General features: G+C 47.0%; 1 protein-coding gene and 2 non-coding genes across 9 annotated transcripts in view; all 3 read right to left on the bottom strand.

Moving 5' to 3' along the window:
- Window positions 1-26,185, bottom strand: part of LOC139568736 (ubiquitin carboxyl-terminal hydrolase 34-like) — a 61,877-nt gene that overhangs the window by 9,237 nt on the left and 26,455 nt on the right. For 3 of the 7 annotated variants that reach the window (XM_071390773.1, XM_071390775.1, XM_071390779.1), the window contains exons 19-63: window positions 26,057-26,152; window positions 25,510-25,592; window positions 24,608-24,762; window positions 24,152-24,265; window positions 23,810-23,909; window positions 23,353-23,515; window positions 22,749-22,902; window positions 22,035-22,182; window positions 21,372-21,472; window positions 20,902-21,105; window positions 19,640-19,765; window positions 18,949-19,071; window positions 18,692-18,775; window positions 18,509-18,595; window positions 17,976-18,176; window positions 16,952-17,034; window positions 16,616-16,656; window positions 16,288-16,412; window positions 15,829-15,981; window positions 15,465-15,625; window positions 14,869-15,173; window positions 14,259-14,422; window positions 13,957-14,022; window positions 13,588-13,791; window positions 13,246-13,323; window positions 12,861-12,955; window positions 12,442-12,614; window positions 11,915-12,065; window positions 11,622-11,700; window positions 11,471-11,524; window positions 11,277-11,372; window positions 11,106-11,170; window positions 8,852-8,927; window positions 8,653-8,700; window positions 8,363-8,428; window positions 8,168-8,248; window positions 7,986-8,071; window positions 7,216-7,384; window positions 6,865-6,939; window positions 6,647-6,798; window positions 6,135-6,288; window positions 5,833-5,889; window positions 5,532-5,636; window positions 4,111-4,258; window positions 1,371-1,501 (exon numbers count right to left, since the gene is read on the bottom strand). In XM_071390773.1, coding sequence (XP_071246874.1) covers window positions 1,371-1,501; window positions 4,111-4,258; window positions 5,532-5,636; window positions 5,833-5,889; window positions 6,135-6,288; window positions 6,647-6,798; window positions 6,865-6,939; window positions 7,216-7,384; window positions 7,986-8,071; window positions 8,168-8,248; window positions 8,363-8,428; window positions 8,653-8,700; window positions 8,852-8,927; window positions 11,106-11,170; window positions 11,277-11,372; window positions 11,471-11,524; window positions 11,622-11,700; window positions 11,915-12,065; window positions 12,442-12,614; window positions 12,861-12,955; window positions 13,246-13,323; window positions 13,588-13,791; window positions 13,957-14,022; window positions 14,259-14,422; window positions 14,869-15,173; window positions 15,465-15,625; window positions 15,829-15,981; window positions 16,288-16,412; window positions 16,616-16,656; window positions 16,952-17,034; window positions 17,976-18,176; window positions 18,509-18,595; window positions 18,692-18,775; window positions 18,949-19,071; window positions 19,640-19,765; window positions 20,902-21,105; window positions 21,372-21,472; window positions 22,035-22,182; window positions 22,749-22,902; window positions 23,353-23,515; window positions 23,810-23,909; window positions 24,152-24,265; window positions 24,608-24,762; window positions 25,510-25,592; window positions 26,057-26,152 — 5,380 coding nt within the window. The remainder of the gene's footprint in view (window positions 1-1,370; window positions 1,502-4,110; window positions 4,259-5,531; window positions 5,637-5,832; window positions 5,890-6,134; window positions 6,289-6,646; window positions 6,799-6,864; window positions 6,940-7,215; window positions 7,385-7,985; window positions 8,072-8,167; window positions 8,249-8,362; window positions 8,429-8,652; window positions 8,701-8,851; window positions 8,928-11,105; window positions 11,171-11,276; window positions 11,373-11,470; window positions 11,525-11,621; window positions 11,701-11,914; window positions 12,066-12,441; window positions 12,615-12,860; window positions 12,956-13,245; window positions 13,324-13,587; window positions 13,792-13,956; window positions 14,023-14,258; window positions 14,423-14,868; window positions 15,174-15,464; window positions 15,626-15,828; window positions 15,982-16,287; window positions 16,413-16,615; window positions 16,657-16,951; window positions 17,035-17,975; window positions 18,177-18,508; window positions 18,596-18,691; window positions 18,776-18,948; window positions 19,072-19,639; window positions 19,766-20,901; window positions 21,106-21,371; window positions 21,473-22,034; window positions 22,183-22,748; window positions 22,903-23,352; window positions 23,516-23,809; window positions 23,910-24,151; window positions 24,266-24,607; window positions 24,763-25,509; window positions 25,593-26,056; window positions 26,153-26,185) is intronic. The other 4 variants (XM_071390776.1, XM_071390777.1, XM_071390774.1 and 1 more) reach the window with 3 other exon arrangements.
- LOC139569016 (small nucleolar RNA SNORA17) lies at window positions 7,660-7,789 on the bottom strand. The gene has a single exon (XR_011673852.1). It is a non-coding gene; the product is annotated as a small nucleolar RNA SNORA17 (small nucleolar RNA).
- On the bottom strand, window positions 25,767-25,899 carry LOC139569000 (small nucleolar RNA SNORA70). Its single transcript, XR_011673837.1, has one exon. It is a non-coding gene; the product is annotated as a small nucleolar RNA SNORA70 (small nucleolar RNA).

Raw genomic sequence — 26,185 nt, 5'->3', positions numbered from 1 at the left:
ATGACACTAACTGCAGCTTTCTCTCTCACACAGACACAGCGGCCCACAAAGGTTCTGGACAGTAACAAAGAGGCACAGACCTAGTTTCCGCCCAGCAACAGAGACTAATTGTTTAAATAAATTTAAATAAATATATGCTTGTGTAACTTGCATGCAGGGCCCGGTCCTTGCCTCTCAGCCGCCCTAGGCGAGACACAAAAAAAGGACCTTGGCTGGTGCTTACTGGGGTGCAGCCTACCATGTCGACCAGCCATGGAATTTTATGAATGCCCATACACCTGGTAGGCCCACCATTTGTAAAACAGGCCGTTGCATTGGCTTTATTGGTCCTGATTCCTGTGACTAATCAATTTGGCTATTTAAGCTCCGAATATCAGCTACCCAACTTCATCAGGAGTTATCATGAGCCTATTTGCAATGTGTTTGCACAACACGTAATATAAACAAAATTCAAGGAGAGCCGCACACTCTAGGAGCTCAGATGCAATAATTTAATGTCCAACGTTTCAACAGACAAGCTGTCTTCATCAGGGTAGAATCAACACGTAATGCAGAAATATTAGATTTTTTCACTATGATCAACTTGTCAAAAATACACAGATACAAACTTGAAACCACTGATCATGACAAAGGGTGAGAAACTCCTGGACAACAGTTGTGATTGTAGATTCTATATCGTCCATTTTACTTTGACCTGTCCTGTTTTTAGGATATGTTGTTTGTTAATGTGACAGCGCATTTTTTTGTTGATTGGGCGCCATTTCGTTTGATCAGAGAAACCTGCGTGATGTAAAAAGTGTCAGTCTTAATACATTGTCGTACGTTTGACCTCCGGCCTGTTGGCTACAGAAAAGGCCACATACTCTTTCTACTATATCTGCTACATGATTTATGTTAGATTTTCTTTTTGACGGAACGTTGGTGGAGCGCCGCATCTCAGCAAAAGTACCCTGGAGAAGCGCGCTGGGAACGGACAAGTGAAATATTTCACGCCCCCGTCTTTGACAAAGTGGGCACTGCTCATCACAGGGCGGCATCAGCGCTCACCTAAAGAGCCCATATGCCACTGGTTGAAAGAAATTGTCATTGTTTTTGCCCAGAATTACGTGAGGTTTTATGTATTTTTGTTGGTGCGCCTTGGTCAGTTTAGATCAGAAAATGCCGCCCTCAATCAATCTGGCGCCATAGGCGGACGCCTAATCCTGCCTAACGAGCAGGCCGGCCACGCTTGCATGTTACGCTATTTAGCTGAAGCATCCAGTTGGGTGAATAAATCTGATTTGAGCTTTTCTCAGTATCCGACTGTACCTCGAGTAGAACCTAACACTGATAAAAACACAGGGAGGAAAGAGTGCAGCGTGTAACCGTACCTGGTGGAGCACCACGGTGGTGTCGGGGGACAGGGGCAGGTCCCGCGTGGGGATGTGGAGGGAACGCGTGGAGCGGAACATCTGCCGGAACGAGTTGCTGGGAATCAGGGAGACCAGGAGGTAGGCTGCCGCTAGAGGGACAGAGAGAGATTTCAGAGTTGGAGCAGCGTTTCGCCTAAATGTCTGGCTTTTGAAAAAATATTTCTAGGCTAACGACACACAATCGTTCTTTTGCTAGAGTGAGAAGAGAATGATGGGGATGAGTACAGTGGACAGCAGTGGTACCTAGCTCTCTGTTGGTTCTCTGTGAGAGGTGGGGATGGAAGCGAGAGAGGGAGTAACAAATAAAACAAGGTGAAAAGGGCACTTACGTAACCTGTTTAGGGGATTGTTTTATGGGGAACTTTTTGTAACCTACACACACACATATATATATATATATATATACACACACACACACGTACATATATATGTATGTATGTATGTATGTATGTATGTATGTATGTATGTATGTATGTATGTATGTATGTATGTATATATATATATATACACACACACACACACACACGTACATATATGTATGTATGTATGTATGTATATATATATATATATATACACACACAAAAGTATGTGGACACGGTGCTGACAAGTGTATAAAACCGAGCACACAACCATGTAATCTCCATAGACAAGCATCGGCAGTAGAATGACCTTACTGAAGAGCTCGGTGACTTTAAAACGTGGCAGGATGCCACCTTTCCAATAAGTCAGTTCGTCAAAAATGTCTTCCCCGGTCAACTAAGATCAGCTAGATGCAGGCAAGATTGTGCAAGACCAGGGTTCTTAGCACCACATACCTTAACCATGGCAATGCTGACCAGGATGGAGCGGAGTTGTGTTGTAGTGAAATCTTTACTTAATACGTTTGCTTTATGGAAACGTAATTTATCGCACTTTTTTCAAAGACGTCGTTGCAGCTCCATCTACTTGTTGTATATATTTACTTATTTATTTTTGAGGGCAACTCACACTCAAATGAACTTTGTTATTGTTGACGTCAACATTTTTATTCTGATACCACTATTTTTGTACAATAGTCTTAATTGATTTTATTCTATTGCATGAAAGGCTGGGAGACCGCAACAATTGTCTTTAGAGGCAGTATGTTTCATCTAAGAAGTACGTGTTCAGCAAGTGGAAATGTGTCTGAGAAGCAGTAAGAAGTTGGTTGATGGATATTTACATGTTTAAGTATGAATAAAATGAAGTTTTACTTGGTGTTATCACTGCTACACACAACACCTGGCTTGTCGCAGCCAAGCATTCCTAGCGAAGTCGCTTTTTGATCCTTCGACGTCAGCTCTTCCTTTCATTCTGAAGCCAAATTCACCAAGCGTTGGATTGTTCACCCACTTACAGAAACCTTCCATTGACCTCACTGTGCACTCATTACACAAGGACTGAGAGGAGAATGTGTACGCAGACGAGCATACTGAAGATCTCAGATGAACAAATATAAAACACTTAATTTTTCTTAACTCCCTGTATCTGGTGGCAACCTGACCGACAGGGAGGAGAGGAGAAAGCCCCTCTTGCACAGCAACACTTTTTAATAAGAGCGTTGATACTATGGAAAATAGAATGATGAACAAAAAAGTACCCTAATGTGAAGTGGAAACGTCTAGGAGCAACAACGGCTCAGCCGCAAAGTGATAGGCCACACAAGCTCACAGAACAGGACCACCGAGTGCCCGAAGGGTGTAAAAATCATCCATCCTCGGTTTCAACACTCACTACTGAGTTCCAAATTGCCTCTGGAAGCAACGTCAGCACAAGAACTGTTCGTCTGGAACTTAATATGGGTTCTCATAGCCGAGCAGCCACACACACACATGCTGAAGTTGTGTAAAGCTTGTCCACATTGGAGCAGTGGGAACGTGTTCTCTGGAATGATGAATCACGCTTCACCATCTGGCAGTCCGACGGACTAATCTGGGTTTGGCGGATGCCAGGAGAACACTACTTGCCCCAATGCATAGTGCCAAACTGTAAAGTTCGGTGGAGGAGGAATAATGGTCTAGGGCTGTTTTTCATGTTGTTTGGGCTAGGCCCCTTAGTTCCAATGAAGGGAATTCTTAACGCTACAGCATACAATGACATTCTAGACAATTCCATACTTTCGACTTTGTGGCAACAGTTTGGGAAGGCCCTTTCCTGTTTCAGCATGACAATGCCCCTGTTCTGCCCCTGAACAAGGCAGTTAACCCACTGTTCCTAGGCCGTCATTGAAAAAAAAGAATTTGTTCTTAACTGACTTGCCTAGTTAAATAAAGGTAAAATTAAATTAAAATAAAGCGAGATCCATACAGATATGGTTTGTCGAGATTGGTGTGGAAGAACTTGACTGGCCTGCACAGAGCCCTGACCTCAACCCCATTGAACACTTTTGGGATGAATTGGAACGCTGACTGCGAGCCAGGCCTAATTGCCCAACATAAATGCACAACCTCACTAATGTTCGTGGCTGAAAGGAAGCAAGTCCCTGCAGCAATGTTCCAACATCTAGTGGAAAGCCTTCCCAGAAGAGTGGAGGCTGTTATGGCAGCAAAGCGGGGACCAACTCCATATTAATGGCCATGATTTTGGAATGAGATGTTTGACGAGCAGGTGTCCATATACTTTTGGCCATGTAGTGTAGTTCGTAAGAACTTCCAGACAGAGACATCACAAGTGTTCTTACAGGTGCGGACACGGGGGTAGTTGTGGGCAAGTAGGAAGCGCTCCACCCAGTTCTCCATGTTCTGCAACACCCAGCTGTGAGCCAGCTTGTTCCTGGGGGTCTGCACCGCCAACCAGTCCAGACACTGGCTAGGGTTGTACTCTATCACCTGGGAGAGAACACACACACAACAAAAAGGATACGATTCTGAATATTTTAGGCAATGACGTCACGATCAACTGAAATAACTTGATAAAGTGAATTAAGGACAAATATATGGATACATTTATGTTTAACTGAAGTAACTTGATAAAGAACAATGAATCAGATGAACCTATGTGACTATGTGCCCTCCAAGCTCATCACTAAGTTCAGTACTCTGGGACTGAACACCTCCCTCTGCAACTGGATCCTGGACTTCCTGTCGGGACGACCCCAGGTGGTGAGGGTGACCATCAAGACTGGGGCCCCTCAGGGGTGCGTGCTTAGTCCCCTCCTGTACTCCCTGTTCACCCACGACTGCGTGGCAACACCTAACTCCAACACCATCATTAAGCTCGCTGACGACACTACGGTGGTAGGCCTGATCACCGACAACAAGACAGCCTATAGGGAGGTCAGTGACCTGGCAGTGTGGTGCCAAGACAACCTCCCCCTCAACGTCAGCAAGACAAAAGGAGATGATCGTGGACAACAGGAAACGGAGAGCCGAGCACGCACCTATCACACATCAACGGGCTGTAGTGGCGCAGGTCGAGAGCTTCAAGTTCCTCACTACGGAATTAACATGGTCCACACACACCAACGCCTCTTGCCCCTCAGGAGGCTGAAACGATTTGGCATGGGCTCTCAGATTCTCAAAAGGTTCTACAGCTGCACCATTGAGAGCATCTTGACTGGCTGCGTCACCGCTTGGTACGGCAACTGCTTGGTATCCCGACTGCAAGGCGCTACAGAGGCCAGTGCGTACGGCCCAGTACATCACTGAGGCAGAGCTCCCTGCCATCCAGGCCCTCTATACCAGGCGGTGTCAGAGGAACGCTCTAAATTTTGCCAAAGACTCCAAGTCATAGACAGTTCTCTCTGCTACTGTGCGGCAAGCGGTCTGGAACCAACGGGACCCTGAACAGCTTCTACCTCCAAGCCATTAGACAGCTAAATATCTACCTGGACTATCTGCATTGACCCTTTCTGCACCAACTCTTTTGACTCATCACATACGCTGTTGCTACTGTTGATTATCTATGCTGTTGCCTAGTCACTCGACCCCCTACCTATATGGACAGATCTACCTCAATTACCTTGTACATCGACTTGGCTATATACACGTGGTACCAGTACCAAGCTAGTTATTTATTCCTTGTATTATTTATATTTTTCTATCTGCACTGTTGGGAAGGGCAACATTAGATTTTATGTTGTGTGTGTGTGTGTGACCGTACCTCCCAGATCCTCTGTAGTATGTAAGAGGCGAAGGAAGGCATGCCCGGAGGACCACCTGATAGCTCCATCAGCATGGTGAGCAGCTTGAAGAAAGGGTTTGCCGCCTAGGAGGAGGAGAAGGAGGAGATGGAGAGAGAGAAGGGGGTGGAGAGAGAGAGAAGGAGTTGGAGATAAAGAGTGGGAGAGAGAGGGATGAGAGAAAGAAGTAGAGAACATGAGGGATAAATTGAGATGTGTACAAACTAATAATTGAGTTGGATAATAGACAGAGCATTATGTATTAAAAGTATAGGTTCTCACATCAGTGCTTACCTCAGGCGTCAGTTTAGCGATAGAGGTGAAGAGCATGGATACAATCTGGAATAAAACACAGGAGAAATTATGCCCCTCTACGTAATAATCATTTGGTGGGTACTTATATTTCTCCTATTTCAAACATGTACAAATCTGTATTAATACCAACTGTGCTTTTTGCAAATCCCAACTCTCCCTGAGACACCCTCGGAGAGTGGGGTCACGGCCAGGGTCTGCCATTAACAACAGCGACGTGTTTGTGGGTGGGTGCGTGCGTGCGTGCGATTTGGTGCGCGCGTTAAACGTACGTGCTCGGCCAGGCGGTTGTTGTAGCGACACAGGCTGAAGATGAGGTTGCAGGTCTGCCTGATGTTGATGCCGTCTCGGATGTGCTGGAAGAGGAAGGGGAAGCCTTTCCCCCCGGTCAGGGCTGCCATGTCACTCTGGGACAGAGTCAGGTGTCTGGAGAGAGAAAAGGAGATTAGAAAGAAGATAACAAATTAAACATATGAAGGGGGAGGATTTGATACTGACAACAGCGAATAAAATTGGGTGCTATATGTGGTAGTATTTCTAGCTAACTTTTGGGCTGTATTACCAACACTATGTTGTGCTGTGCCAAAGCTATGAACATTTCCTGTGACCCAGCAAACGTAAATACCAAATTGTCTAGTCACAACAATGTCTAGTTCTGGGTGATACTCAGATTGTCCAGTGACATTGACAAATCTCACTTTGTTAGTAGCAGGTCAAATCCCTGTGCCATAGACTGCTATCCTGTGTCCCAAGTGGTGCTATGCCATGCCCGGCAGTGCCCTACCTCTCAGAGCGGGACTGTTCCACCAGCAGGGCGATGAGAGCTATCATCTTCTCCAAGGCGGCAGGGCGGTACTTCTCTTCCGCCAGGGATAAGATGTCCTCCTCCTCATCCTCCTCTTCTCCCTCCTCCTCAGACAGCACCTCCACCTGGGGCTGGAGGGACCAGGTCATTACACACCCAATCACAGAAACACACACACACAACTAGTGTATACTTACGTTCTCAGGACCCTTGGTGCCCATGTAGAAGTGCACCATGATGGAAATGGCTTGTAGGGACAGAAGGAACTGACTCTGGAGGTATGAGAAAAGAGAAAAAACAGACTTAGCAAAAACCTTGTTCTCTAAAAACCCTTTCAGCCATGTATCTTGGTGAGGTAATGCCAAGGTCACGGGGTTCAAGCCCTGCAGGAATCACAGAAAACATACTGAAAATGTATGCACTCAGAGAGCAGGCTCTGGTCAAAAGTAGTACACTCTGTTGGTTATAGGGTGCCATTTGGGACTCATTTTTACACACTTAAGTCCTTTGGGATAAAAGTGTCTAGAGTGTTGTTATCAACGACCCACCTCCTCCTCTCCCATCTTGGCGAACTCGTAGAGGAAGGCGAAGTACTCAGTCAGGTGTTTGCTGTGGGGCTTGACGCCGTGCTCCATGATGGACAGCAGCGTCTTGACGAAGCGCGTCACGCACGAGCGGCTGCCAATGTCCTCCACCGGCCCGTCCATGTCGTCAGACCTGCAGGCCGCACACAGGAAGGTGACACCAGACAACTTGTTAGGTCATGTTCATTACCAAACAAATGAAGATGGACTGAAACAAAGGGACTACCTAGACTTGTTCAATGAGAAAGTCTAATTTTCTTTTTCTGTTGCAAAGCATGTTGAAACGTTCTCTGTTGAGTACCCTACTGAACATGACCCAGGTGATAATAGAATTAAACATGGAGTTCTCCCTGAGTTTTTCCAGAACATTATAAATTGAAACTTCTTTGGTTAGTGACCATTTTCCTCAATGTTGTGCCACAAAACTCTCCAAGTGCCCACAGTGCTAGGGCAAGTAGGTGACACATGGCACCTTTCAGCGAGCTAATGACACAGACACAACACGGTGATGTCACGCTGCAACGCCTCTAGTGGCAGCAAAACATGATCAGCTCAAAAGCCACGTTATAGACTCATGGGATATCACAAACCAGTTTAATGTGAGAAAAATGCTCCAGAAAATGTGTGTAAGCCATCAATTGTTAACGTTATAAAGCTTACAAATGAACATGTTTCTCAGTTGTGAGTGATTGAGTGGGTGGATGATTGATTGGTACATAAGCAACCAGTCCTACCCGTCCTCCATGCCAGGTTGTAGGTAGAGGTGGGCGTGGACTGGCCGTAGCCTCTGGATGACGTGGATACACAGCCTCTGAAACATCTGATGGGGGACAACAGGGCAGAGAGTATGAGTGTGTGTGAGTGAGAGTGTGTGTGTGTGTGTGTGACTGCCGAACAATCTGATTGGGGCTCTCACCTGTCGAACAATCTGATTGGGGCACTTGATGAGGATCTGCATGGGCCACCAGTTATCATCAGCCATGCGGTCCAAAAACCACTGAAAGACCATGACGACATGAAAACAGGAAGTTAGCAATTACCCTGATAATGATTGAAAACCATTTCAGCACAATATGTGGACCCTTGATTTGCGCTTCAACAGTCAATTTACCTCACAGGCCGCCTGGCTGTTGTTGAATTGTTTGGTCAGTAGCTCGATCCACTGCAACATGGTGGGCTGAAAAGAGACAAAATTTAGACAAACCCCTTGCTATAAGTTACAGACTTAAGTCCTTTGGGATAAAAGTGTCTAGAGTGTTGTTATCAACGACCCACCTCCTCCTCTCCCATCTTACCACGCTGTAAAACAGAGGGCTAAAAATCTAACCGCTGAAAAATAACCAGATTGCAATCTAGCCACTAGAGGGAGCCATCCACTGACAGTAAGGAAGGACAACTCACCTTTTCCTTGGAGTGAATGAATGTCTCCAGGACAAACGACGTGCTAAGCTGGAACCAAGGAGGAGAAGTGTGAGAGTGGAAAGTATATTCAAAAAGTGTAAAGGTAAAACCATAAAAATAAAAAAACGGTGAAAAGGTCAAGGATTTTCAATTTAAGTTCTATGGTTGAGAATAAGGCTTTAGTGGAGTGCGGTCGTACCTTGGCAGTCATGAGGGAGATGGCTTTGGGGTCTGGTAAAGTGCTAGGGATGCTGCTGCAAAGCTGCCACATGAACCTGGAGGTAAGAGTACAGAGAGAGTCACAACACTGATCTCAGACCAGTTTATCCACCAACACAACATCCTACATAACTTACACTATGTTAATAGATCACAACAGTGGTGGGCCGTCAGGGCCTGCAAGGCCTTCTCTGCTGGCCTAAACATCATCAGAATATAATTTTTTTTTTAAATATATTTTCCCACAAATATGTATTAAATTATTCCCCAGAGTAAGAGTTATACTCTTCATTTCATAGCTTTCCTCTTGGTTGCACTGCTTCCAGCCCCAGGTTGAGATTTGGAGGGCTGGTCTTTACGTTAGATCTTTTATCCAATCATATTCAGCCATCATGTGTTGCCAGGGGTCTAAAATCTGCCCTCAGGCCTTCAGAATCAACAGTGCGGGCGCTTGTAGCTTAAAGTGAATGGAAATTAAAATTTTGTGTCAACCAATCAGCTTTAGAGTTGGCTATTGTACGCCTGCTGGCTGGCTCCAGTGTTACACAGGAGCCAGCTAGCAGGCGTAGGGCGTCCACGTCTTTTGATTGGATTACCAATATTGAGAGGCAGGTCGTATGGGCAGGTCTATGCAGATCTAGGAAACTAAATTTGATAAACGAATTAATTCGCGTTCTACTGTTTTTTGAACCCACAATGGCGGAAGGAGGAGAAGATATCGATTTGGTCGAGGATATAATTATAACGCCATTCTCAAGACGAACTTTTCAAGAAAAGTTAGACATTGTAAGGAGAGGTCGCCCGACGCCACAAAGCCTGTCACAGGCGGGAAAGGGGTTCGTTCGTTCGCCACTTTCAAAGTTTCAACTATGAGCGCTGTCAATGGCTCACAGGCTCCGAGAAGCACTGCAAACTGTACTGCTGGGAATGCCTATTATTTGCAAGTGATCGATTTGGTGTTTGGAGCCACACTGGCTTTGCAAACTTGAGTTGTCTAACCAAGGCAGCAACGAGACACCAAAGTACGGCTGGGCTCTTACAAGCAATGGTGCTTTTGAAAACGTTTGGGGACACCAGAGTGGAGCTACAGCTCTCACTCGTCCTGCGTTATGTGACGGACACGGGAGTCAAGGAGCGATTTATCCGGTTTGAAGATGTGACAAGCGGCAAGCGAGCTGATGACATTGCCGCTCTTATTTTCCGTTTCTTGGAGGAAAATGAATGTAGTCTGGATAAAGTTGTGGCACAGTGTTTTGATGGCGCAGCAGTCATGGCATCTGGACTCAATGGGGTGCAGGCTAAAGTTAAGGAGAGGGCACCGATGGCCTTATTCATTCACTGCTATGCACATCGACTAAATTTAGTACTGACTCAAGGAGCCTCAAAGCTTAAAGAATGCAAGGTCTTCTTTGCCAACCTCAATGGCCTTGCAGCATTTTTCTCACGATCCCCTAAGCGCACGCAACTGTCTAATAATCAGTCTTTGGTGAGTAGGCATACAATGCATGTTATTTTTTATTAAATGTGTATGTATGTTTCGCATTTTATTTCGTTAATATTAAATAGCCTATATATTAACAAAATAAAATGGCAAATAGCCTATGTTGCAAATTATTTGTTTTCTTTTATTTTCAGTGAATAGTTATGTGTCTTTATCATCACGGTGAAACTGCTTTGGGTGCGACAATGCGCTGTTTAGTGAACACACTGTATTTATTTTTTTGGGGACTTAAAGCTCAAAGTTTGTGGACCAGAAATGGATAGAAGAAGAATATTAATATAACTCTGTTGCACTCGACTATGTTCTTGCCTATTAGTTGAACTGTACTGTATTGTACTCTTCCCCTGCAATTCTCTGAAAAAAATGTCAATTTCAAGGTGACGCAATGCCTGGTTATACTGCGTTTCTGTCTAAATGTATAGTGTCTAGAGCCATGGCATCTAAATGATGGTAATAACAGGTGGATTAATTCGGGTGGGACTGTGTAGGACCTCACTGAAGGCCCAGGCGCCAGGCCCACGGCACGCTACTGGATCACGACCATATTTGATTGCATATGAGCGGTAATTGAGACAGTATTTCATAAGTAAAACCAATATGGTTATACATTTCAGGGTAAAGTCACAGGCACACAAGCAAAGTACTGTTAACATAAACTCTCAATAATATCACATCTGCCTTCTAGCTTCAGAAAAAGTAGTCATGATGGCTAGTACAAAAATATGCCGCTGACCCAAAGTATGTGTGCTCGAATATGTTCTTGTCCTGGAGAAACTGCATGTTGTCTTGCCAAATCCACTGAGTAGAGAAAATTTAAAAAATTAACACAGAATAAGTATTTCAAAGTTTGAGAATAAAGAACGTGAGAAAGGAGAGTGCTATGCGATTGTAACCAGCCGGGTACCTCGAGTAGATCTGGAGAAACGTCAAAGTTGAAGTCCTTGCCATTTTCCTCCTCTAGCTCCACTCTCTTGTAGAAAAGCATGTAGGCGCTGTGGGTCTGGAGTGCGAGACACGGGACAAACTGTCAACTTTAAAACCCATCGCTTTATTAAAACTACATTTAAACATTAGAAAATGATTTAGAAGGAAACTGACCTTCTCAAAGGAGAAGTCCATGAACTTGTCGGTGACAGAATCGTACGTTTTTGTCTGAAAGACAAACATGTAGGTGAGACAAAACATTTAAAAGTATTAATTAACGGTAAAACATTGGAGCTTTGTCTTTTTTTGGGGGGGGGGGATTTACCGTCATCTCTCCACCGAAGCACTCGGAGGCTAGCTGGGCTGAATCAAAGGGCTTCACCTCGGCATCGTTGAATAGGTACCTGAGAAAAACAAACGAATTAAGTTAATTGCAGTCAGTTGTATTCCCTAAAATTCAAAAGCACACAGATGTCAATCAAACGATTGTCATGAATTAACTTACATGTAAATGGACAATAAAGTATATCGTATCGTAAGGCAATAACATGAGATCTCTTTTTTATTTTTTTCCCCCACTGATCTGATTTCAATAGTATAGCCAGAGATATTCCTCACCATTTGTTATTCTTGTAGGCGTGCGGGTTGACGATGTCCCGGATGAAACTGTAGTAATGGCCGCCGTCGGCCGTGCCCGTGTGAACCGTGACGCCGATGAGGTCGTACTCGTAGCTCTCCGCCACCTTAGCCTCACCCTCCTCCCGGAAACCTGTAGTAGGACATAGTGGACCACATCAATGAGCAACCCGTTCCTCCAATTATTGGTCCAGCTAGCCTCTGATAGGCTAGATAGATGAAAATACCAAGAGGATAAAAACGTTATATTAAATCGCCGATAAATCACTGCCGACCATTCGAGGGGCAGACATTACTTTGTTTTCATATATTCGTTTTTCTATCCAGCACCTGCACATTTGTCCTCTTTCTACAGACTACGAAAAAGGAATTATCCGCATATTGCTATTCAACCTGATTTCAAAACACACCGACTAGTACAGTGATACAAGTGAATTTAGTACAGAGCCTATGAGAACCAAATCATGCAGTTGGGGGGGGGGTCTGTCGGAACAGGAAGTGACGCGTACCCTCTTTCCTGTCGCCCTTGGCCATGAGGAAGTCCTCGGTGTAGGGGGTCATGTCGAGGCGCAGGGGGAAGGAGAAGTGCGTGTTGACCTTCTCCTTCATCATGGTGACCATGTTGAAGGTGTAGCGCATGGTGTTGAAGCTTAGGATGCGAGGCAGCTTCTTGAAGCACGCCCTGGAAAGGAGAAGGACGGAGAAAGGGGAGATTAATATAAGCACAAGTCTTGTACAAAAAAAAAAGAGAAACTAGAGATGTCAATAAGTTATTTTTTTAAATTGTAAAATCAACATCGACTAGTGGAAAACCAGCAAACCATTCCAAAAATGTCTAATATACAACTACGACTGCCAATGCAGGATGGTCGGCTTATTTTCAGTAGAAACCAGCAGGGTCCTCTTCATGAGGTTCGCGTCGACTCACCTCTTCTCGGCGCGTACTTTCTTGCCACACTGGGAGCAGGTGTACATGTTGTCCCCCTCCAGAGTGTCCTTGATGGTCACCTCGTCCAGAGATTCCTGAGGAAGCACGAAGACACAAGTCTCTAGCAACATGCCAAGCAGTACTGTATGCCCACTAGAACTAGGAGCGTAGAAAATACACCGGACTAACAGAGCACGACGTAGTATGACTTGATGAAAAGTTGCCATTTTCAAAAGTAAGAATTCCAAGCTGAATAGAAGGCGGCAGTGTGATACTACAGTGCTATGAGATTTGAGACTTGTGATTGGAAGGTAAACCCCAGTCTATAACACTTGGTTGCACTTCTAAACGAAGTCAACGATGTTGACGGCGATGTTGTCCTTACGTAGATGTTCTTCATGTCGGCCACCTGGCACCTGACTGTGTAGAACTCCTCGGCTGTCTGACTCACGTGGTCACAGTCCTGTTGGACGGGGAAAATGAGTTGAATGAGAATGTGTGTGTAAAGCCACACACACAAGTGCAATAAACACATGTAGGGCGACCTTTTGTAGTGAATTTTCGTAGTACCAAGGAATAGTGCAAAGTGCACAAAAAACAGTAAACCTCGTAATCGAGCAGTGTGGTTTAATTCCGGTTTATGATGAGTTTTGCACTTTACACAATTCTTTTGCACTAGGGAAATGTTGCAGGTAAACATTTAAAAAAGGAGTATAGTGATTCTTACCAGCGAGACCACATTGTTGGTGATGACCCCTCCAAAGAGCGTCTTCACTGTGTTCTTCAGGTCCTGGGACATCTCCTCTATCTTGGTGATGAGGTCGGTGAAGAACTCGGTCATGTCCTTCTGCTCGCCCGTGTTCAGGGGCTGCTTGTCCATGGTGTAGGTCTTACAGAACGGCCGGGGGTTGTACGCCTTCCTCTCGCTCTCCTGGAACGGAGCGAGGAGCAAATGGAAGAAAGATGAGTGGAGCAAAATTGAAGTAGCAGGGTCTCCACGGGGACAACGTCAGTTTGTTCTAGTCATAGGGACTGAGGAGATGGATGAGAAGGGTGTGAGACAGAGGGCTGAGAGAGAGAGAGACCGCCTGCGTACCATGAGATAGGTGAACATCTTCTGGAGCTCCAGTAAGGTGGTCTTGTGCTTAATCTCCTCTGCGTACTGGAAAAAAAACACACACTCTCATTAACAAACAACATTCACAATTTCTACATCAACGCATTCTTTCGGTGGCAGAGGGAGTGAAAAAGCACGTGTGGGATGAGCATTCTTGCGTAAAATGGCCGCCGTGGATCATCCAGTTGACTGCTATCTACAGGCGTGAATGAGGCGAAATTGCCCCCGTACAAACTACAGCATTGTGAAAAAGGAACCACGGTAATATAGAGAGGACTGACCTTCGCAGTGAAGACGGCCTGGCGAGCCTCAGGGATCATGTAGAGCTGTTGGATAGTGGAGGCCAGGTAGCAGGTGGCCCCCAGGTTAGTGAGGCCTACGAAGCGACACTCGGCACGCACGTCATCGTGGGGCCAGTAGTCCCACTTGTACGGGGCGTGAGAGGCTGTCAATTTAATTAACATTAACACAAATATTTATATGGTTCAGGAGCCTAATAGAATATACCGGATCTAAGATTGTTTGATGATGCTCAAATATCTTAAATCATAGCATTTTCAAAAAATGACCTTGAACTTTAATAAACCAACTTGGTTCACTCATTTGATCCAATCATGGAGCAGACATTACCAACAGGAAGCCCTGAATTCAATGGGATGCTATTTGGCTGATTGTTTAAAACCAGCGTATATAGTATTTCTACTCCCCCACCCCACCAAAGAAAACAGCTAGGCGCAGTTTAGGGGCGAAAACTATTTTCAGATTCTGTCAGCCAGCACAATGGCTAATTCAATAGCCATTGTATTCCCTTGGACCCTCCTACCAATGCATTACTCTCATTGACAAATATTCCTAGTAACATTTTCAACGGTTCCTAAAGTTTCTTCTCACTCTGCATGTGCTGGGACATGACCCAGTTGTGAAGCAGTCTGTAGTTCTCCACCGAGCCCTTCACCGTCTCCACCAGGAGGTCGTAGGCGGCGGCGCGGGCCGCATGCGACTTGCACTTGGGCTGGGCGCGGTCGGCCAGGCTGGGAAGGAGGAAGAGCAGGTTGTGGACGTCGCGCAGGAACTCCTGGCCCTCTCGGGAGAACTTGAAGGGGGGCTTGTGTTTGAGGACGCTGGTGGCGAGGCGCAGGAGGCCCGTGAGGCCGTCGTCCTCGATGGCGCCGTCCTGCTGGTCCAGGATCTCACGGCTGGGGAGCGGGAGACAGGTCAATGTTTGAGCAAGCAAACTTTATCGTAGAAGTGGTTTAAAAAACGGTATTGTCTTGTGTATTTGAACTGAGCTGGCCTTCATACTCCAGAATGAATGTGGACAACGCAAGCCATCACACATTAAACATCTATTTCAATAGAGACCTGGGTTGTGTCCGAAAACGGCACCATATTTCCTATATAGCGCACTTCTTTTGACCCGGGGGCCCATGGTCCAATAGGACGCCGTTTCAGACGCAGACCTGGTCTTAGAATCATCTTGGACTCACCTCCGTATGCAGTCGGCCAGGTGTCTGGCTAAAGCATCCAGGTCCAACAGAGTGGTTTGGCTGGCGTCTTTGACGTGGATGTTGTCGATGAGCTTGCACAGCAGCCAGAAGTACTCCTTACAGCCCGTCCTCAGCACGGGCTCCTCTTCATAGTCCTCCACCTGAACACATGACCACACAGCACATCAGCTACAGAGCCCGCCATACTTATATTAGGTATGTGTGACTTGACGTGACCTAGGAATTGAATAACCCACAACGAACACATTTGTTTTTATCAGTATACAGTACAACAAAATTGTGCTTGTGTGTGTCTGTAAGCATCGGGTCTATACGCGCAAGTGTGTGTGTGTGCTGTACCCACCCGCAGTGGTTTGAGGGCCTGTGCGTCGGGGAGGAACTTGAGCAGCGTGGAGGCGGCCAGCAGCAGGAAGGACCTGTTGATGGACTCTCCTCCCTCCAGACCCGACAGGGACAGCTTGTACAGGCCGTTACACGCCTCGTGACGCACCGCCGTCTGAGAAGGACAAGAGACACACTCACGTCAACACCTTCCTCTATTTGATGTTGTTACCAAGGTCACACGGATCACAGAATAGTTAGTATTTCAGTGGCATCAAAATAGGATCAACAAATCGCGGTATAGCTAGATTCTTCCCAGAGACAATATTTTCGGGTGGAAATACCCACAAATGTTACACTGAAACGAAACTGAGGCCATGTTTTTAGGCAGGGGGAAGAAAAGCAAGATGAAGACAAAACTAGACAGCAGTTCATTTCCGGGGGGGGGGGGTCAGTGTCTCATTATTCCCCCAGATCTCACCTCCGGCACCAGCAGGGTGAGCTTCTTGAGCCAGTCGTGGAGGTGGTCGCTGTCGGCCAGACCGGACTTGACCGTGGAGCAGCAGTGGGCCCAGCTCACCAGCAGCCACATGGAGTAGTGGGTCACTGGAACATAGGAATAACGTCGTCATTTCACATGTCTAATGAGTCATTCCTAAGAACAATGTGCTTAAGCACATACAGAATGGATAAGGAGGCTATGAAAGTTGTACTTTCAGCGTAAAATTGTTGTGTGAAAAAAAAAAATAAGTGTGGCTTTTAATTTGTCATGTTGATTAACATTTAAGCATTTGTAAAATGTAGCTCACCTTCATGGCGGGACCGGTGATCCGATTGGGCCTTCAAAACTCTGCAGGTGAGACAGGAAGTAAACAAAGTCAAGATAGGCTGACGGAAACCTTTAGTACAAAAACATTTCACACTGATACCCCATGTCCATAGGAGAACTTACAATGAATGCCTAACGCCTTCCATCAAATCCAATCATTTGTTCCCTGTCTTCAAATTCAAAAGCCTTTCTTGGCATGGAGAGTGTGACCACATACATTGCCACACCAAACATAATAAGTAGTTAAGTACTACATAGCACGCTAGTGCGTAGTGTGACCACTGAAACACAGGCCTAGTCGTCGGTGTTCTCTCACCTGTGTGCTAGGTTGTCGTAGGTGTAGGCCACGTTGATCAAGCGCTGGATCAGGTTGGTGCCTTGGACAAGGCCCAGGAAAACCTGAAGAAAATAAAATCAACTATTATCAAGTTTATCAAGTATTTAAGATAGAAAGAATTAACCATGGGGATAGTTTTGAAGTTCGTGTAGAGGCCAAGACACCACAGGGAAGGAAGTGCAGAGACAAAATAGCTGTGGGCAATAGAAGACTGCTTCAGAGGGAGAGAAGAGGCAATAGAAGACTGCTTCAGAGGGAGAGAAGGGGAGGCAATAGAAGACTGCTTCAGAGGGAGAGAAGAGGAGGCAATAGAAGACTGCTTCAGAGGGAGAGAAGAGGAAATAGAAGACTGCTTCAGAGGGAGAGAAGAGGAAATAGAAGACTGCTTCAGAGGGAGAGAAGAGGCAATAGAAGACTGCTTCAGAGGGAGAGAAGAGGAAATAGAAGACTGCTTCAGAGGGAGAGAAGAGGAAATAGAAGACTGCTTCAGAGGGAGAGAAGAGGAAATAGAAGACTGCTTCAGAGGGAGAGAAGAGGAAATAGAAGACTGCTTCAGAGGGAGAGAAGAGGAAATAGAAGACTGCTTCAGAGGGAGAGAAGAGGAAATAGAAGACTGCTTCAGAGGGAGAGAAGAAGAAATAGAAGACTGCTTCAGAGGGAGAGAAGAGGAAATAGATGGGGATAGAAAAAGATGCTGCAGGACATTCTCTACTACTTTCTACAGAAATGTTGCCTTCACTACAGAAATTAAGTTTAAAAAAATGTAATAAAAATGTTGTATTCATATTTTACGGTTACTGGTTGCTCAATCTGGGGTTATTACACGTTTCTGTATTTCATGGTTATGTCAAACAAAATAATACAAAATCGCTCGATCATTTCTCTTTTAAGTGCTACAGCTGTGGAAAGAAAGGCTGTGTCCTGCACAGAAAGAGTTAAGGATGGCAACTCCCCACCCAGCGGTGAGCATATGCTGTTAGCATTTAGCTGAGGACCAGTGTACCTCTGTGAGGCGGGGGATGTGCAGGCCCTTGCCGTGGTCGCCGGCGGACTTGCGGGACTTGCCAGGCCAGGCCCTTTTGCGCTGGCTGTCGGTGAGGCCCGACCAGGAGAAGACGTCGTGGTAGGCTAGGTCAAGGTCGGCCGGGTCCACCGCAAACTGGCAGATGAGCTTAAGCAGGCAAGCCAGGCAGTCCAACAACCACTGGAGGAGAGAGAGAGAGACGTGACCTGTGTTAACACAATACTAACTACAGAACATTGTCTTTAAAAACAATGTTTGACATGGTTTTATTTCTGTCCTGTTCATAACCCCCATGTTTTTATTTATATTTTATGATTGTCCACTTTGAAATTGGAAATCATCGGCACCTCATAAAGCAGTTTTCAATGTGTGAATAACAGTTTTTTACAGAATCATTACCACTCATCATATGACTGTAATGTACCGAGACGTCAACTTTATTTAGTTTAATCTATACAACCCATTCTATTCCATTTCCTCCAAGTATTATAATGTGTTTCTGATCCACCCACCACTGTCCAAGACTCCTGGTCCTTGGGCTCCAGAATGGCAGAGTTGAAGATCTCCAACAGCAACTGAAGTCCTCCAGACGACACAAACTGTAAAAAGAGAGCCAAAAAAAAGAAAATGGAGTTGACTTGATGGATAAGTGGTTTGTATAAGTATGAGAGTTAGTCCGTTTAAAAGAGGCGTACCTTGCAGCTCCAGGAGTTCTTACTGTTCTCTATCTGGTCCTCGCTGGAGTCGTCAGAGTCTGGGTACAGGTCACTGTAGCTCCCCTGGACATGGACGGACAACACAGGGGTCATTCATACACGTGGTTGAATCAGTGAGCAGAGCATGGGTGTGCATATCTATGTGTGTGTGAATGTGGGTGTTCATGAATGAGGGAAAAAAGGTGTTTGAGTGACAAAGAGTGTGTGTGTGTATATATATGCAGTCCCAGTAGTACCGTGGACTCCCGGTGGATGCGTCGGTTGGGCTTGCCCAGGGCCTCGATGATCTCCAGGGCGTACAGTAGCTTGTGGGGGCTCTTGATCCTCAGCAGGTCCTTCCAGCACAGACCCTCGCCTCCCTACGGACAGACAGAGAACACACATGAGACAGGATGCATATCTTTACGCTGTCATGTCCATGTGTTTGATTGGTGTGCAAAGTGGGTCAGAACAAGCACGCCTCATTGAACAACTCAACTAATCGGCAGGCCCTTGATATGTTGAATGAGGTGTGTGCGTGATGGGCTGGAACAAAAATGGACACTCCTGGGGCCCTGGGAATGCTTAAGAAATACGAGTAGAAACGAATGAGCAGGATGCAAAGGGATAAGCAGGCCTGGTGGCAGGTACACAACAGTATTGGGGTAGGTGTCAGTGGTAGTGTATAGATTAATGTTCAACGGTGTGTAGGAGCGTGACGGCGTCTATGGGGAGCGCGACGGCGTCTATGGGGAGCGCGACGGCGTCTATGGGGAGCGCGACGGCGTCTATGGGGAGCGCGACGGCGTCTATGGGGAGCGCGACGGCGTCTATGGGGAGCGCGACGGCGTCTATGGGGAGCGCGACGGCGTCTATGGGGAGCGTGACAGCGTCTATGGGGAGCGTGACGGCGTCTATGGGGAGCGTGTGTGTGAACAGGTGACGTACCGTGTCATCGGCGATGTTCTGGAAGGCCAGCAGCATGTTGGGGCAGGTGGGCAGCAGCATGAGCAGCTCCCAGACGCGCCTCGACAGGTTTTCAGCATGGAGATGCAGCTCCTCACATCGTAGGTTCTGGAGAGTACAATAAAATACACCTTTATTTAGAGATTTGTAAGGCGTTATTTTCTGCTGTCACAGTGACAGAACCCATACCGATACACACACACACACACACACCAAAGCCACAGAGCAGCAGCCCTGGAGCAGTCCCGTAAACACAGCCGAAGGCAGGCATACACTATAGTCAATACCTCATTTTGATTCAAGTAATTGTTTTAACGTTCTGGTCAGATCAGATGAGTGTTAGATGTGAGGAAGTGAAGAGGGGGGAGAGGGATAAATGCATGCAAAAGAGGGAGTGAGTGACGTACAAACAGCACACTGGATAACCCCTCTCTCTGAGTCCCTGTGAAGGGAGAGACTATAAAAAGCACTGACCGCCGGGTGACTTTACATTTCAAAACGAGACGGCTCCTGCCGCTGTGACTAAAATATACACGTTGACAGATAAGCGCCTTACATCCTATGTATTACACACCCGGGGCTCAGTCCTAAATGGCAACTTAATCCCTACATAGTGCACTACTTTCGACCGGAACATATGAGCCCTGGTGAAAAATAGTGCACTATCAAGGGAACAGGGATGGCATTTGGGACACACCCCCTGCAGTCCGTTTTACTGGACTATCAAACGACTGCCAGAAGACCATTGGACAGTCGTGATGCATTATGCATGATGCACCTGGAAGGAAGAGCCTACTTTATATTCTGGAAGGGCTTTTTGTTCAAAGACTATTTTACATTTAATCGGATGGAGAGTATTTCAAGTCTGGTTTCTATGTAGCCATTTCCAAGCTGCTTTTTCAAACGCTCTGTTGCTTTCTTATTTCCTTAGCTATATTATTAAGGGTATCTAATAGACGAAAAATGTTAAGATTATACAATGAAACCCACTCCCAAACATACCCCCCCCATATCTACTCCGTCACACACACATTTTGATGGAGATGCCGAGGGGGACTCTTCACCCAACATACAACCCCCCCACACACCCCGTCCTGCCAAACCCACTTTGTCACCCCCTCCCCACATACACACACTGTGTATGTAAAGGGCCTCCTCTCACAGAGCACTGGGGGGCTTAAAGCAGGCTGGCATCTCACACACCCTCAACATCCCCTCACACAAAGCCCTAACCCATGACCCACCTCGGGGCTGTCTCCCAGGGCACTGGGGGGCTTGAAGCAGGCCAGCATCTCCAGCAGGTCAAACAGGGTGGTGAGGTGGGGCTCCTGGAGCAGCAGTAGCATGGGGATGTGCTCCTTCTGGGGCGGGGGGAGACACGAGGCTGGGAGCTGCACCCCCTCGCCCTTACGCTCCCGCCGTGGGGCGCCCAGCGAGACAAACACCATCTGTAAATGAGGAGAGGGAGAGGCATGAGTGCCGTAGATGAGGGGGCCAATCGTGTGTTATAGACATTGCGGCTTTGAAAGCCAACGTTCCCCCGTTCGCAGAGATATAATTCACGTAAACGCCGCATATGGTCGGCTCAATCGGAAATGGCCTTTAAAAGCCGCAACGCCTGGTCAGAATAACCCGCGATCGGACTTAAATCCCAGCTCTAGTGTGCGACTATTTACGCCTAAGTGCAGACTGCCAAGTGTGTGTAGGTAGTTACCTGCATGTCTTTGAAGCCCAGCTCATGCAGGGTCTTCTCATCGTAGTCCGTGGTGAGCTCATGGCCAGAGGAGATCATTCTGACCGGGCCCATCAAACCACCTGACGGAAACACACACGCGTTACAAACAGACTGGCGAAACAACCAACACCCAAACACCTAAAAGTGGATTCTGATCCATTAACTTGCTCCTTTCCCTTAGTGAATAACCATGACTCAAATCTGAAAGGATTGCATAGAAACGGTGCAATCCTTCCTTCTGAGGTGATTACCTCAATAGATCACTAAAGGAAGCGTGCATTTCTAGTGAGGGGGTAAGGAAACCATTCGCTGCATAAGAATTGCCCTTCGGGACAAAAGATCAAATTCAATTCAATTCAAGACTACTGACACACAGGTCCTGTTTGAATACCCCTAAAATACTGATACAAAATACACTGTGAGATCAGTGATTACTTCAAAAGGGAAGGATGCAACAGCCTTCGGGAGAATCTCAATTGCATTTTCTTGATTCCATCCAATCGCATACTCATCCACTCCTCATCCAATTGGTTTTTTAAAAAGGCGAGGAGAGGACGCGAGGAATCAAGGAAAAGCAATCGAGATTCTCCATTGGCATTGCCGCTACACTGGCTCAGCGGTCAAAGGTGAGAGGTGACAGACCTGGGAAGTCCACCTGGCGGCTGCTCTGCCCAAACTCCTGCAGCTGGGCCTGCTGGTTCATCTGCTCCTTCTGCAGGTTCTCGTACCAGTGGGTCACCTCTGCCCGCAGGTCTGCCACCTGGTCACTGGGGTACATCTCGATGGTCATCTGGTACCACACACACAGGTAGGAACGTAGACACACAGACAGACGCAACACACACACAGACAGACGCAACACACACACAGACAGACGCAACACACACACAGACAGACGCAACACACACAGGTAGGAACGTAGACACACAGACAGACGCAACACACACACACAGACAGACGCAACACACACAGGTAGGAACGTAGACACACAGACAGACGCAACACACACACAGACAGACGCAACACACACACAGACAGAACGGGACAGACGCACGCGCGCGCGCGCACACACACACACACAAAGGCAAGTGACCAAACAGACACACACAGACGCACACACATAGAAAAAGTGTGTTAGAACATCCTTACAAACATCTAGAATGAGAACACAGCATTCTTCACAGTAGTACCACAACAAACATAATTCTACTCCATAAAAGTATGAAATTAGCTTGCACCAATCGTTTCCATTCATTTTGACATTGTGGCCTGTAGATTTTTCCTAACACAACAGAACACAACAGCAACAAGAGCATTTGAGTGTTTCCAATCGACCAAGGGTTAATAATTAAGTACCAAGATGCTGGGTACTTTCTTGGGTACCTTGTCGGGCAGGCCGGCGGGCTGGCACACGATCCTCAGTGGCAGAGACTGCTTGTCGCTCAGCGCCTTTAGGTGGCTGCTGATGCCCGTGCCCTCGATCTGCCACTGACGCAGGTGGTACGCAAACCTGGAGGGGGCAGGAGACAAAGAGAGTGTTGGGGGTGCAGAGAGAAAGTGAGAGAGCGCCAAAGAGAGACACAGTTCTTCGTGCTGGTTGAAATTAGCGCGGGAGTTGAGTGGGGGGAAAGTTTGGGTGAAGGGTGGATGGGTCAGGAGAACGGGACCAAGAGCTTGTCCTGTAGCTCTCCAGGTCCAGGGATGATCTCTACTAGGCGAGTCAGAAATATAGTTGATGATAAGCAGTGTTCTGGTTAACTTTAGAGGTTCAGGGCTTAAAGTACACAGGTTGAGAGGATGGAGATGAGGCGCGTGTGTTTGTGTGAGAGTTTCTGTGCGTCTGCTTGCGTACATGCATTTTCTGTGTGTGTGTGTGTGTGTGTGTGTGTGTGTGTGTGTGTGTGTGTGTGTGTGTGTGTGTGTGTGTGTGTGTGTGTGTGTGTTTGTGTGAGCTCCCAACCTGCGTCGGAAGGCCTCCAGGTGGGTCTTGAGCATGAGCAGGCCCCTCTCGATGACGGTGAGGCTGGAGTGGGCGTCCTTCTCCAGGTTGGCCGAGGTCATCATCAGGCTCTCCATGCACTTACTGATGAACTCCTGCTCCTTCTCCAGGCCCGTCTTACCAGCTGGGGGACGGAGACGGACACGCAACCGCAGAATCAATATCGGGCGAGATCGTAAATCAGCAGGTCATCGCGGTGACTCCTGATAGGCACGTTGAAATAAGCCGAGCTTCTACGCAAACGTCTAAAACCGCTCGTTCAATATAATGACTATAAAGTAGGATGTTTTGGATCAGGACATGCTGCTGCGGGGACAGGGTTTTCACTTCCTTTTTTGCAGCAATATAAAAAAGGGTGTCACGGTAGAGAAATTCTACTACTAGTCTTCAACCATGTACCAACTCAAGGTCCACTGACCGTTGATGTAGTAGGAGTTGATGTACTGGATGGCAGCGCGGCTGATGTCTGCGGACTGGGCCCTGAGGGCGATGCCCCACAGCTGGTCCATGCCACACAGCTAGAGGGGGTCAAAGGTTAGATGTCATAGACAAGCGTTGTCACAGGGTTCAGTGAGAGGTATGACGGGCCTGAAAGTTAGCAAACACCGATGACACAAACTGTGTGTGTATAAGAGTGTCTGTGTGTATGACTAACTGTACTCGGGTGTGTGTGTCCCTGTGTGTGTGTGTGTTTGAATCCTTCTCTGTAATGTGATTTGTGGATTCAAATAAAGTGTTTAAAGTGTGTGTGTGTGTGTACCTCGCAGTTGGAGCCGCTGTCGTAGGCGCTGGTGGCCAGACGGGCCAGGTTACAGAGATGCTGGAAGAGGTTGAGGCCCGTCATGCTGATGGTCTCCGGCTTCAGCTGGGGCATCTGAGGAAACAGGAAGTATTAAGGGCAAAAGGTATTGCAATGATAGATTCTGCGACGCTTTTAATGCCAAGGATTTTCAACGATTTGGACAACTTTTCCGATTTGTTTCCCCCGGCTAGTGAATCACTTTTCAATGACCTTTCACAATGAATTGACAACTTTGGGACTTTTTAAATGACAACCCCCCCACCCCCACCACTTTTTTGTTTGTTACAGATTCTAGTTATTGATTTGTTTCATTGTTTTTAGCTCAGGTTCACCATCACCACCACAGACCACGTAGGAATGACCCTTGTCAAACACCCCTCCCCACTAAGACCAGATGGTCCAGTCCGGTCGTACCTTTTCCAGGAAGAGGTGTTTGTAGGTCTCCATGCCCATGGCGTGCTGGTCTTTGCTGCGGACCTGGTTGAGGAACCAGTGCAGCGCGTCGTCGTAACACTCTCCGTCCTCCACCAGGCAGTGCCACAGGATGTCCACCTGCTCTAGACTCAGTCCTGAGGGAGAGGAGAGGCTGTTAGAGTGTTCATATACAAATACACCGCTGTTATATATGCACACATTCACTGCTGGGGAGAGGAGTTCAACTGGTGTCAGCGTTGGTACACAACCACACACTTCAGACTATAAGGGGAAGATGAGCGTATCACTCCCACACTGGATCCACAATAGACACACAACCACACAGGCAGACATGTACACCACATCCACATTTTCACACACACAATATAAATGGTTGCCAGAGAACATTGGCTGCAGTATTATTCCTTTTGTGTCCCGATCGGGCGCCACCAGGGCAGGAGTCTCCCAGTCTACCTCGAAATCCAAAATATTAGCTCCCCTTCACGCATACACAAAAGCGTGCAAACACACACGCTCGCACACACACAGAGGCGACACACACAGACATACACAAAAGTCACACACACAGCTATGAACAGAGTGAATTAGCTAGGTAGGTCCAGTCAACCCTCTGGAGACGCCAGAGGACAATGATGTCTCTGTTGTAGGAGAGAGCCTCCATCAGGTTGCACATCTCCACCAGGGCAAATTCCATTCCCAGGGTGTAGCCAGCCATCCATAGAGGCAGAGAATGATAGGGCATGTTTCTGTTGAACTGTATGCGAAGACTGGGTAATGTAACGGAAAGCTGGAATAAGTCTCCTTTATTGGACACGTTATGGCTGAAACACTCCCCGTTTCGCGCCATTTGGTGCCTAATGAACACGACCGTGTTGACTTACTGAAGTGGTCTGGGGAGCCCAGTGTGGAGAAGACACAGGTCAGGAACTGCAAGCGAACTTGGACCTCCGCACTGTGGCCATACCTGTGATCGCATAGTAATCAAAATCACATCATTCAATAATGAACTACTCCGTTCCCTTTTGAACTGCAACGTCACTCTGACGTCCATTTCAATGCGTTTCACATTTCAAATATGGAAATCAAAAAGACTAGCCACACGCCCTCTGTAGTTCTGTCAGGACAAAACATGTGGTCGCTTTGTCTCAGCGGTCCCTTAAAGCAGCCAGCACCTCCCAGCTGGCCACATACACAACCACAGAGTCACTGTCCGCAGCCATTGCACACCAGAACCGCACTGCAGCGAGACTGGTCGGCTCAATAAGCTGCAGTTACATTGGTGTACCTACAAGACATGCTGCGTTACCAAATATGTTGCCATATTCCACAGTAATAAGACTGTTACCGTTGTATAGTTACAAGGCAACGCCAATAATGTCAATGTGGGGGGTGGGGTAGTGTAGTGGAGAGAACGTGTGGGTTACTCACAGGGCAAACTTGTGCCTCTGCTCTCGGACTTCCTGGATGTAGTGCAGCAGGTTCTCAAAGAACAGCTTCATCATGTGCAGCTCCTTCTCCGCCCACCTGAAAGACACGACACACGACATCAAAGGGTGT

This window comes from Salvelinus alpinus, chromosome 2, assembly GCF_045679555.1.
Source record: "Salvelinus alpinus chromosome 2, SLU_Salpinus.1, whole genome shotgun sequence".
NCBI classification, from domain to species: domain Eukaryota; kingdom Metazoa; phylum Chordata; class Actinopteri; order Salmoniformes; family Salmonidae; genus Salvelinus; species Salvelinus alpinus.
This window is presented reverse-complemented; position numbering and strand designations above follow the sequence as displayed.